The 12,889-nt window shown below is 45.6% G+C and overlaps 1 protein-coding gene across 1 annotated transcript in view; it reads right to left on the bottom strand.

The window, feature by feature from the left end:
* Positions 1 to 6,113: 6,113 nt before the first annotated feature.
* Positions 6,114 to 12,889, bottom strand: part of LOC113407302 (ubiquitin carboxyl-terminal hydrolase 33) — a 95,669-nt gene continuing 88,893 nt past the window's right edge. Inside the window, exons 17-19 of the mRNA XM_029912372.1 lie at positions 10,666 to 10,768; positions 9,985 to 10,053; positions 6,114 to 6,989 (exon numbers count right to left, since the gene is read on the bottom strand). Coding sequence (XP_029768232.1) covers positions 6,832 to 6,989; positions 9,985 to 10,053; positions 10,666 to 10,768 — 330 coding nt within the window. The 3' untranslated portion in view covers positions 6,114 to 6,831. The remainder of the gene's footprint in view (positions 6,990 to 9,984; positions 10,054 to 10,665; positions 10,769 to 12,889) is intronic.

Below are 12,889 nucleotides of genomic sequence, written 5' to 3'. Positions count from 1 at the left end.
AAGGCCACATCGTCTTGAGATTGGTGGACGATGGCGTAGTGCGACGTAAAGGTGTGCACTGAAGACGTAAAGGTGTGGCAGCCCTGCAGATCTCCTGAAGAGGTACGTGGGCCAGAAAGGCTGTCGATGAGGCCTGTGCCCTCATCGTGGAGTGAGCCGTAATGGCAGGCGGAGGAACCTTCGCCAAGTCATAACAAGTGCAAATACACGCCGTGATCCAGGAGGAGATCCGCTGGGAAGAGACTGGCAAACCTTTCATCCGCTCTGCTGAAGCGATAAACAGCTGGGTTGTTTTGCGGGAACGGCTTCGTTTGGTCTATATAGAAGGTGAGTGCCCTTCTAACGTTCAGCAAATGCAGCTGCTGTTCACGAGGACTGGCGTGTGGTTTTGGGTAGAAAACTGGCAGAAAAATGTCCAGGCTAACATGAAAGCGGGACACGACTTTGGGAAGAAAGGCCGGGTGAGGTCTAAGCTGCACCTTGTCCTTATGAAAAATTGTGTACGGAGGCTCAGACGTGAGGGCCTGCAGCTCAGACACACATCGTGCCAAGGTAATGGCCACCAAAAAAGCAACCTTCCAAGAGAGGTAGAGGAGCGAACAGGAAGCTAACGGCTCAAAGGGAGGACCCATGAGGTAAGAAAGGACTAAATTAAAGTCCCAGGCCGGAACAGGGGGCTTCATCGGGGGATGAATCTTCTCCAAACCTTTCAGGAAACGTCCCACGATGGGGTGCGCAAACACTGGGATGAAAAGCCGATATAGCCGTGAGATGAACCTTGAGAGAACCAAATGCCAGGCGCTGGTCTTTCAAGTGCAGGAGATAATCCAGGATACATGGGATTGAAGCCTGGAGCGGAAGTACCTGCCTTTGGGCACACTAGATAGAAAACCATTTCCATTTCGCTTTGTAAGTGGCCCTGGTAGATGGCTTGTGGCTCTCCAGAAGCACCTGCCTCACCAGGTCTGAACAGGCGAGCTCTGCCTGGTTCAACCACTGATCTTCCAGGCCATGAGGTGGAGCAACTGAAGGTCCAGGTGAAGGAGGCGGCCGTGATTCTGCAAGATGAGATCAAGAGCGAGAAGTAGACGTACCGGGGACTGGACCGACAGGTCCATGAGGGTGGGGTACCAGCACTGGCGAAGCCAAGCTGGAGCCACCAGTATGTCCACCCTGTCCCTGCAGACCTTGAGAAGCACCTTGTTGTGGATGAGTGGAAATGGTGAGAAGGCATATAACAGTTGACCGGACCATGGAATCAGGAACGCATTTGCGATCGAGCCTGGGCTGTGACCCTGGAAGGAGCAGAAGGTTGGACACTTCCTGTTGGCCCGCGTGGCGAACAGGTTGATTCGGGGAAACCCCCAAATGCGGAAGATTGAGTGGATGATGTCCGGACGAATCGACCACTCGTGCATAAGGAACCTTCTGCTCAAGCTGTCCATCAGCCCGTTCTGAATGCCCGGCAGTATGAAGCTTGGAGAAGGATGGAGTGGGATAGACAAAATACCCACAGTAAGAGGGCTTCCTCACTCACCGGTCCAACGTAATAAGTGACCATGCACGGTAGAAGCGGGATAGATGGTTCAGGAAGGGAGGATAACTGGCCAGGTTGTGGACTAGTAATCCGCCCTCGTGCGCACCTTCAAAAGGGGCGCTTAGGGCCCGGAGGGGGTTTGGACTGTCTCTGGCCCTGCCCAGGAAGAGGGCATGATGGCCTATGGGAGAGAAGTCCTGCCTGGGCCTAGCGGGGAAAGACAGATGCTGGGTGGTCTGCAGTTTGAAAGGCTTCCTTTGGATCGCTGGGGTATGCATGCCGAGTATGCAGTCTAGAGTTTGTCTGCTCAGCAAACAGGCCCTGGCTGTTGAACGGGAGGTCCTGAATTGTTTGCTGAACTTCCGGGGGAAAACCTGAGGATTGGAGCCAGGCATTGCATCTCATCGTGATACCCGACGCCAGGGTACATGCTGCCGAGACCGCAGCATCCAAAGAACTCTGGAGGGAAGTCTGGGCTACAATTCTGCCTTCCTCAGCAATGGCCCCCAGTTCAGCCCTTGACTCGGAAGGGAGAAGCTCTTTGAACTTTTGAATTGCAGACCACGAGCTGTAACTGTACCGGCTCAGGATCACGAGCTGGTTAGCAAACCAGAGAGAAAGGCCCCCTGTTGAATAAACCTTTCTCCCATACAAATCAAGGCATTTAGTGTCTCTTGATTTGGGCGCGGGCCCCTGCTGACCCTGCCTCTCTGCTTGCGCGGTGGTTCGTTCAGTCTTTGGTGGAAAAACTGGGTAGTCCTGAACCTTTGTATTGGTAGTGGGCAGTAGAATTTCCGCTTGGGTACAAGTGTACAGATGCCCAGAGATCAAAGTGTGGCTCTTGAATCCTTCAGGGTGTGGAGTGAATCATCAGTTTTCTGGTTAAAAAGATGCAAATCACTGAAAGGGAGGTTTTCAATGTATTTTGCACCTGTGGGGAAACCAAATCAACGAAGCCACGATTCCTTCTGCATGACAATGCCCATAGCCATCGAGCACAATGAGGTATCTGCCATGTCTACAGCAGATTGAAGCGCTGACCATGCCACCAGTTTCCCTTCATTCAGGATAGACTGGAACCGGGGTCATCTTGCTGAGACAGCTTTTCAGTAAAGTCCTCCAGTTTGTCTTAGTTGAGGAATTCATATTTGGCCAACAAGGCTTGATAGTTCGAAATCTGGAACTAAAGGCTAGCTGATGCACAGACCTGGCTTCCCAGAAAGTCAAATTGTTTGCCCTCCTTATCAGCTGGGGTGTAGTGCAGGTGTTGGGGTCTGGACCATTCAGTTGCTGCTTGCACCACAAGGGAACTGGGTTGGGGAGGGAGGTGAGGAAAGAAACTCAGACACCTTAGACATAGTATGTGGCTGGAGTATGCCAAGCTGTTCGAGCTGTCTAGAGAATGGCATCGTTGATCGGCAGAGGAACCCTACCCGGTACCAAGGAATGAAGGATGTCCAGGAGCTGATGCTGCTTGTCTTGTACTTTCTCCAGGGGGATGGGATATGAAGGTCATCCAACACCCTTCACAGGAGATCTTGGAATTGGCAATAGTCATCTGGAGGTGAGGGGGAAGCCAAAGTCACTGCAGCATCTGGAGAGGGCGATGGAAAATGCTCTTGCTCCGGCCCTACTGTTGTAACTGGACTGATCGGTTCTTCCTCCATACCTGGTTTGAAGCATCTGCTTGAAGGTGCTGTATGTGGGGATAGAGGCAAAACCTCCTTCATGAAATGAGTGGGTTCTGAGGATGAGTACTGGGGCCAGGATCTGGTGGGTGCTGCAGAGGGCCCTATTGTGTGGGAAACCAGTGGCTCCTCTGCTGTTGTAGAAGAGGGTACTGCCATGATGCCGGTGGTCTTTTTGGGTACTTGTAGTGGCAGTAGGGAATGGGAGGCCCTTATACTCCATTGGAATCCTCTGAGGAAAATTCCGATCCCAGTTCCAAGGGTGGTACTGTCAGAGCCAGTGGAAGCATGTAAACCATAGGAGGATGTGTTGAAGTGTGTCTTGACTGTGCTATGTCCTGAGTGGAACATCTGGCCTCCCTAGATGTGGATGGTATTGGAAGGCATGGAGATCTCAGTTTTCATAGGACAAACAGTTCATGTGGCTCTAGTGCTTTCTCCAATCTCCCTGGCGTTAATGGTACTTGTTCTGTATCTGGAATCGGTGCTGGAGTGGAGGGTTTTCCGAAACTGATCGATTTCTTGTCTTAAGGGAGACCAACATTGATGGTGTGCGTGGGCTCAGTACTCAGTACTAACGGATCAGCTGGTTTGTGCATTTTTTTTGGTCATGCTTGTGCGTCTTGAAGCATGCTGCCTCTCAGTGGCTGGAACTCCTGGAAGACATCCTTCTTTGGTTTGGAAAAAGACTTACTGCCATGCTTATGTGCATGCTTCTTTACCTCTCAGCACGGGGTCTGTATCGGTGGTACTGCCGGAACTGGACTCTATATCCATAGCAGGAGGCTGCACTGGCTGTCTCAGGCGGATGTGCGGGGGAAGGAGAGGAGGGAGCTCCCCAACCTGGATCCGAATGAGGCCTCATGGTGACTTCCATGCAGCCTTCTTGGGTACAGCTTGGTAAGGAGTTGCAGACACTGCACTCGGATGAAATGTGGGCTTCTCCCAAGCAGTAGAGGCAGCATTGATGTTCATAGCTGATCAAGAAGGAACGAGGGCAGGCGGCACAGATTTTAAATCTTGGTGTCTTTGGCATAGCCTGGTACCCACCCATGGGTACTGAGGTGGTGGTGGTGGGACGGATAACCCGTAAACACATTCCCTTGAAGTCTCAGTTCTACCAAAAATACAGTACAACCTCGCAATAACGCGCCCTGCCATAACGCGAAATTGCATATAATGCGATCATAAGTTGGCTCTTCTTTAAGGCCTAATACTGTACTGTACCAGTGGTCCCCAACGCCATGGCGCCTGCCGGGACATTGATGTGCCCCCGCCTAGTGCCCAGCAGGGGAGAGAAGCTGCGGCCGCACGCCTGCCGGGGACAGAGAGCACCAGCGCCCGCAGCCTCGGAGTTCTCTGTCCCGGGAAGGCGCGGGGCCGCGGATTCTCTCCCCTGTTGGGCACAAGGCACTAGGGGCACTAGGCGGCGCACATCAATGCACCGCGTTGGGGACCACTGACTTAAACTGACCGGCTTGAAACCCCGCTATACCGCGACCCCGCATTTATCGCGATGGAATTTTTTGGACCCCAAACATCGCGTTATAGCGGGGTTTCACTGTACTACTAAAAGCTAAAACTACATTAAAACAGTAAAAACAGAAAACACTTCAAGAAAAACTAACTATATACAATTCTAAACGTTTGAAGGTGTGTCATACTTGAGAGAATACTAGCTCCTCTCACTCGGACCATGCAGTGATGAGAAGGAACTGGAGACAAAGTCGGTCCGCCCTGCTCTTTATCACCTCGGACGAAACCATGCGGTGAGGCAAGGGCGCATGCACGAACCAATGGACACTACTACTTTCAAATACTCCAGCTTCGGACGCATGTATAAACACACAATGGAATACAATAGGGACTATCACTCAAAGAAGGCGGCGAACCTGCCCCCCCGAATCTGACCCAGGGGAAAATTCCTTCCCAAACCCAAATATGGCAATCAGTTAGACTCTGAGCACATGGGTAAGACCCACCAGCCAGACACCTGGGAAAGAATGCTCTGTAGTAACTCAGAGCCCTCCCCATCAGCCACTGGAGACATTTGCTGCTAGAAGTCGCAGATCGGATACATGCCTTGTAGGAAGTCTCATCGTACCATCCCCTCAGTTTGTTGTAATAAACCATAAATCCAGTGTTCAGAGGGAGTATTATTATTATTTTATTTTATATCCTAAGAGAACCTGCTTCAATACAGGATGTCCCCCACCCCCGACTGCACACTTGTAGTTGTCACTTGCCACTCCACACTGGAACCCATAGGGATATCATTAAACTACAACCCAAACTTGATGGGGACCCCATCCTGAAAGAAATCTTTCCTGAACCCCTCTTCTGGCCTTCAAACAATCCCCAAGGTGGTCCAATAAAAGATATTACCTCATGTTGTCTCTAAACACCATCTCCTAATACCTAAATGGGGAAAACTTTAAGAAACACCTCTTAAATACGTGAAATCTCTATTGCAATCAACTTACTTTATAATTATTCGTATTTCACTTAAAAGAATTCAAACACATTTGAATAAATATTTCCAGTTTTTAAAAGGTCATTTTTATTTGAACCAGCCTTGAATAATGTTGATTAGCTGGTAGCTATATCAGGCAGAAAAAAAAAGAAAAGACTGAATGCCATTCACATTCCAGTATAAATTATCCAGCAAGATTTTGTAATCTTGCAACATATTTTATCCAGCTTCTGACATCACAAATCATGCCAAAAAGTGTTTTGTAACTATACAATAAATTTTTTCAGAAGGAACTGTTTATGCATTTAATTAAAAAAAGATTAGACAATTTAATTTCTCAAGTGCGCATCAGTCTCATGTCCACAATCATTTACATTCCACGCTTCATGCTCTCAAACAAACATCCTAAAGAAGACTAAGATTTTTTTCCATCACTGATACTGTTGAAGATATTAGGTAGGTTTATATACAGAAGCTTATTATATGATTTAAACTTTAGTAGGCAATAAGTTACTGACATATGCTGACCAAAACAATATTCCATCCAGACTAATTATATATTTGATACATTCAAATAAGAAAAGCATTTGAAAGTTTTATGCTGTTCATTATTTTATACATTGCAGTGCAAACAAAACAAAGTGAAACTTAACTTTTCCTGAGTGTTTACTACTTCCCCATGATCCATTTAAAATATGCTCTTTTTATATCTAGTCTTGTCAAAACTGTACAATTAAAGACATACTGCATTTTGTAAATTTCAGAAGACTGATCAGCAATTCATAGCAATATTTAAAAGCATTTTTAAAATCCTTCATCTCAATTTTATAATTCTACAAAGGATAGCATAGGTTTAACATGTAGCAAAAATTGTGACTTTTTTCAATTAACCAAATGTTCCAAAATATGTAAGTCACATACCTTCCAAAACATGAAGGGAATAGTCTGTCTGAAAGGTTTCAAAGTAAATTTTTTAACAATCTATAAGTTTCAACTAATTCTTCCGTTACTAACATAATGCCCAATGAGCTGCCCCTTTCTAGGCAAAAATATAATAAAAACTAAACATCTTTCAGGAATGTGTTTTAGGCAAGTGGAAAGGATTTCTTACAAATTCATCTTTGTGCTGATGGCTACAGACTACGAGTTTCTAATTCAATCTTCTCCTCTGTTTGAAGCACATCAAGTTCTACTGGAGCAACAGGTGGTCGGAGCATGATCTCTGGCCCGCCCCCATAGATTGACTGGAGAAAATTCCAAGTTTCTTCAGAAATCTGTCCAGAATCTGCTCCTGAAAACAATATATTTAATCTTTTTCAAAAGCGTATCTTAAAAAGTTTAGATTATGAGTTAGAGTAAAACTCTTGTGTGGCTTTAAAAAAAAAAATATTTAAGAGTGGCAGAAAACGTCTTGCCCTAAATACTAAACACTCAAATTTAATATCATCCCTTTGAATTTCTGCAGTAACACTGTGCATACTATCCAACCTGATGACAGTATTTTGTAAGTGAACTGCCAAGAATATAACGGAGAACAAACTGTTTCTTACATTTAATACTAACTGATACCAAAACCAACTGGTCACCAGAGAATGTGGCACTTAATTTATCTCTAATGTACAACTAGCATATCAAAACCCAAAATAGGTTATAAAATGTGAAGTTTCTATAATGAATCATCTTATTTGATATATTTGTCCACCAGGCTGATTGCAGACAAACTTGTGTTCAGGTCCTGGCAATCAATAAAGGATTTCACATCCAACTCCAGCTAACTAAGGCATGGAGTTAAGGGACTCCACAGAGTCCAGTCTGCTCACAGTGGCTGAGACAAAGCACTAAACGTCCGGAATATAAAGCAGGGAACACAAAGAAATTCTCAGAACTCAAGGAAGAATACACCGATAGGACATTACAGATGACAACAACAGAATCACATTGACTTTAACAGGTGTTGGATCAGCAATTATGTGGTGCTCTACAGTATTTACCAGAGTTCCTGTCACCTCTCTCTCTTTCAACTCCGAGTCAATGCAAGGCAAGTGAGTTTGGTAGAAATACTTTTCCAATTCCTATCAAGTTCTATTATGGCTTAGGACAGCTTAAGCTAGAGTGAGAGCTTGGTGACCAATCTACCAGCAGTAAGTGATTTAACACAGTTTCCTTGTTGTTGTATGTTCTAGTCAGAGGCTTAAGATTATGAACACTGTGCCACTGTGTATATAGAGTTTAAATAATTAAACCTCTAATATGCCCTGGGTCTAAGTCTCATAGAAACCAAGTAACAGGTTAATGTAAATATTTAGGCACATTGCCTGTAAACTTTAAAACCACATCTTAGAGGATAATATTACGAAATGTATTAAGATCAATTTTGAAAGAGTACAGTTACTATATTACTCCTGGGGGAATTCTGTGCCACTCCATGCATGCATATTTCATGTGCTGTGCATATTTTTAATTTTTGTTGTTGTTGCAGAAAATAGCTTCTGTTGAAAAGTTGCTGCCGTTCTGCCTTTTTACCACCAGAGGTTGCTGTGGTGCTAGAACAGAGCAGCAGCTCCTGGTCAACCCCAACTCGATAGAGAAGAGAAAGAGCCTGCCTTCTTCAGAGCGCCTATTGGACCAGGTCAGGAGATGGGGGGAGACAGACAGCGTAGGCTGCTGGGGGTCAGACGTGGGCTCATAAAGGCTAGTGGAGGAGGACAGACTAGGGCAGAGGACTGAATTCAAGTGGAGGTGCAAGACCACAGGGGGAGGGAGGTGCAGGGCAACATGGGCAGACATGCAGAGCTACAGAAGGGAAGGGGGATGGCTGAGTGGGGGCACAAAGACACACTGGGACAGGGATTGTAGGGACACATGGAAATAAGGGGAGGAGGCTGGCTGAGGGGTGCAATGACACATGGGGACAGGGGACGGGGTGTAGGATCATACAGGGATGGCGAGTGGGTGGCTGAGTGGGGGTGGAAGGGCACATGTTGACAGGGGCAGATGTGCCTGACTGAATGGGAGAGGCTAGGGGTCAGCATGGGGGATGCTCCCTAACAATCCCTCCCCGCCGCCCCAAAAAACCGTTCCATACTTCTCCCACCCATACCCAACAACCCTTCAAGTTCATACTCAGGCTCCTTCCCAGCAACTACTTCCCTCTCCCTCAGCTCCTCCATTACCCCCGACTCCCCCAAGCCTTTGCACTGCTTCTGAGGGGTGCGGGAAATATGGTTCTGTACTGTACTTTAAATGAATTACTCCTCAGAGTTCTGTATTAATATGCCTAGTAAGAATCTATTTGTCAAAAAACATTTCCTGAACCTTTTTTTGTTGTCTGTATTGTTACAGACATACTTGCTGACAGGTATTTTGAAATAAATTACCAAATTAATTGAAACTGGCATGATTATATTGTGTTATTTTGACAAATAAAATAAGCAGATTTTAAAATATTTGTGCAGAATTTTTAATTTTTTGGCACAGAATTCCCCCATTAGTACTATATGCTATGAATGCAGATGACTCCCTCTGTATGTAATAACCTACCAACAACAGTCTCCTAAAGGATCCCAGCTCTCTCATTCAAATCCCCTTTAGAATACTGATTTCTATCAGGCTCACAAAAATTATTACAATTATTTTTAAAATTTAATATGATCTTTTTCCTCCAGGTCTCCCAGTGCATTTTTTCTATACTTTTCCATTTTTCCATTTTCTGCATTTTTCTTGGGCACAGACTTTGATATTTTTGTCTTGTACAGTGCTGAGTACATAGATATTGTGGCTACATTCTTTTAGTTTGACGTAATTCTTGATTCAAACTGATGATCCAAATCAGGATAGATTGTTTAAATGGATGTACCTTACATCCAGTAGCTTCAAAGCTAACATCTCCAACCTAGAGGGAAAAGACTCCAAGCTCAAAGCAAATTGAGTGGTACACAGCTAATGAAAGACGACAGAGAGAAAATACTTTCCCCTGCAATAGAAAATTAGTTCTCTACACTATTTTCTATACTCATATCTGTAGCTGGATTTATCTGCAACAGAAGCTAGTCCATTAATTTTCTTGGGTAAACTGTCAGATGCCCTGGCTGCTTGGGGTCACGTGTCTGTTTTTTTCCTCCAATTGGCATGCATATATTATCTGAAACTTAGCATGAAGAGTATAAAACCACTAAAACCTATGGTTTATAACAGAAATGCATATAGAACTTCATAGCAGCATGTTTCCCAAACCATTAACAAAGAATAGGCTGCATAAAGAATTTATAATATCAGTAGATACTTACCTTGTTTTAATATAACATTACTACATTTAGTGACTGCAATCTTCGTATTATCAATAGGGCCTGGAGGATCTAATGTGGAAAAAAAAAAAGAATGAATAAAAGATTAGGACTCTGAAAATGGAAAGAAAGTAGTTTTTATTTTTATTTTTTTTAAAGAGCATTGCAGTTGAGTTGCCTCCCATTTGGTCTACTCACTGACTGCTGAATTGTATACTTTGTACGGAGGAAAAGGAAACAGATGCTTTCAGCAACAGTACTATGATATGAAGTCACAAATGGACATTTTTCAAAGAGTAATCATTGCAATAATGAATAAAATCTTCAAGCAGTTTCAAAAGCAAGTTAGCCACAATTGCTATCCTTGCCCAATCCCCAAAATAGGTATTATTGAATATTTAAATTGTAGCTTTACAAAAGATATTTGCACCTGAAGACAGCTCTATTAACGACACTAGTATGCTATGAAATTGACTTCCTGCATAATATTTGGAACTATCAAAGTATGCATTAAATATTTTCTTTACTATTGTGCTCATGATATTCTTTGTTCTATCCTTCTGACAACATTCAGACATAATTTACTTTACTGTTACTACTATTTGATAAGGCAGAGAACATAATGAAAAAGCACAGATTACCTACTTACTGAAGAGAGTTTTACAGCCCCAAATAGCTACTTACCACTGTCTTTCCCCTTCACAAATCCTTCCCATTCTCTGAACCACTGCATACTGATGCAGTAAAAAATGGATGGAGATTCTTCTTCTTGGAATGCTCTGTTGAGCTGGAAAAAACAATAAAACAGACAAGCCCATTACCTGCATTGTTATAGTTAGATGCAAAATGATTTTTTTCAGTAAACCATGATTTCTATCTAGTATCTGATGAGTAAAGCAGCAATATTTGGATTGATACAAAATTATTTAAACGTTCTCAGGGTATCAAAGCAGTAAACACTTGGCAGTCTTGAATCTCAAGAAAATATCTGAAAGTCAAATCCTACTTCATTTGAGAGTTTAAAAATTTTAGGTTTCCTTTGAATAAACTAGTACCATAACTAACAACCAGGGCCGGCTCTAGGCACCAGCTTACCAAGCAGGTGCTTGGGGTGACCATACCAGAGAGGGGGCGGCACATCCGGCTCTTCGGCGGCAATTCGGCAGTGGGTCCCGTCCCTCACTCCCGCTCGGAGCGAAGGACCTCCTGCCGAAGTGCCGCAGATCGCGATCGTGGCTTTGTTTGTTTGTTTGTTTGTTTGTTTTGGGGGGGGGGGGGGGACTGCTTGGGACGGCAAAATCCCTGGAGCCGGCCCTGCTAACAACTAAAACTAATGCTCCTGTATTGAGCATAAGAGTGTCCACCACCAACCATTTCAGGGGAATGTCAGGGAAACCCAGACTCAGATATGTGAAAGAAGAATTGAGTTACATTTTATTTTACCATATAAACAGCTTTGCAATTCATATATCTAAACCTGGTTTTCTTAATGACTTGAGATCTTGCCGACTTTCCTTCAAATGAGACCTTAAAGAAAAAACTGATTTTGTGCCCTTTGTTATAATGTAAAAAGACAGCATGAAAGAGGTTTTTATACCTATTTTTTTAACTCTAGAAAAAATGGTTACTAGCCTTCCATAACTGCTTTTCTTCAACACAGGCGCCAGCATTTGTTGGCGCCGGTGGGTGCTCATGTCTCGGCCCCGCCCCCAGCCCCGCCCCTATTGGTCCCCTCTCCAAATCCCCGCCCCGGCCCCGCCTCCTCCCCCAAGCACGCCGCGTTCCCCTTCCTCTCACCTCGCTCCCAGGTTTGATGTGTGAATCAGCTGTTTCGCAGCGGAAGCGCTGGGAGGGAGGGGGGAGAAGCAGGACCCGGTGGCGCGCTCAGGGGAGGAGGTGGAGGTGAGCTGGGGCAGGGGGGCGGGTCGGGGAGCTGCCGGTGGGTGCTGAGCACCCACCAATTTTTCCCTGTGGGTGCTCCAGCCCCAGAGCACCCACGGAGTCGGCACCTATGTTCTTCAAGATGTGTTGCTCATGTCCATTCCATGCTAGGTATGTGCACACCCACATACACAGTTGCCAGAGATTTTTTCTTGTGGTATCCGGAGGGCTGGCGATATGCTCATGGAGCCCCATGCTCATGCGCCCATATAAGGAGCGCCACTGGCCCTGCGCTCTCTCAGTTCCTTCTTGCCATCAATTCCGAAAGAGGGGTAGGAAGGCGGGTCATGGAATGAACATGACCAACACATCTCAAAGAACAACCGTTACAGAAGGTTAGTAACTGTTTTTTTTTTTTCTTTGAGTGCCTGCTCATGTCGATTCCATGCTAGTTGACTCCCAAGCAGTATCCCTGGTGGTGGGCTCAGAGTTCATGGACATGCTGCTTGCAACTCTGCTCTTCCAAAACTGGCACTGTCCCGGCCTGCTGGATGATGGCGTAGTGGGAGACAAAAGAATAGACCAGGGGTCTCAAACTCAAATGACCATGAGGGCCACATGAGGACTAGAGCATTGGCCCGAGGGCCGCATCACTGACATACACCCCTCGCTGCCCCCGGGGGGGGGGAGTTTGGCGGCGACGGGAAGTAGCGGGGGGGGGGGGGAGGTGGCGCGGGGAGCTTGGCGGGCCGCAGGGAAGAGCTCCACAGGCTGCATGTTTGAGACCCCTGGTATAGACCGAAGACCAGGTAGCAGCTCTGCAGATTGGTACCTGCACGAGGAACGCTACTGACGATGCTTGTGCCCTCCTGGAATGGGCAGTCATGACAACCAGGGGCGACACGCTCGCCTGTTCATAATAAAATTTGATGCAGGAGGTTATCCAAAATGAAATCCTCTGGGACGATACCGGCAGACCTTTCATCCTGTCCGCCACCTCTATAAAGAGCTGTGCTGACTTGCGGAA

This window comes from Terrapene carolina, unplaced genomic scaffold (assembly GCF_002925995.2).
Source record: "Terrapene carolina triunguis isolate 2854851 unplaced genomic scaffold, T_m_triunguis-2.0 Scaffold210, whole genome shotgun sequence".
Classification (NCBI taxonomy): Eukaryota; Metazoa; Chordata; order Testudines; family Emydidae; genus Terrapene; species Terrapene triunguis.
Note: the sequence above shows the minus strand (reverse complement) of the source record. Positions and strands in the feature narration are given on the sequence as shown.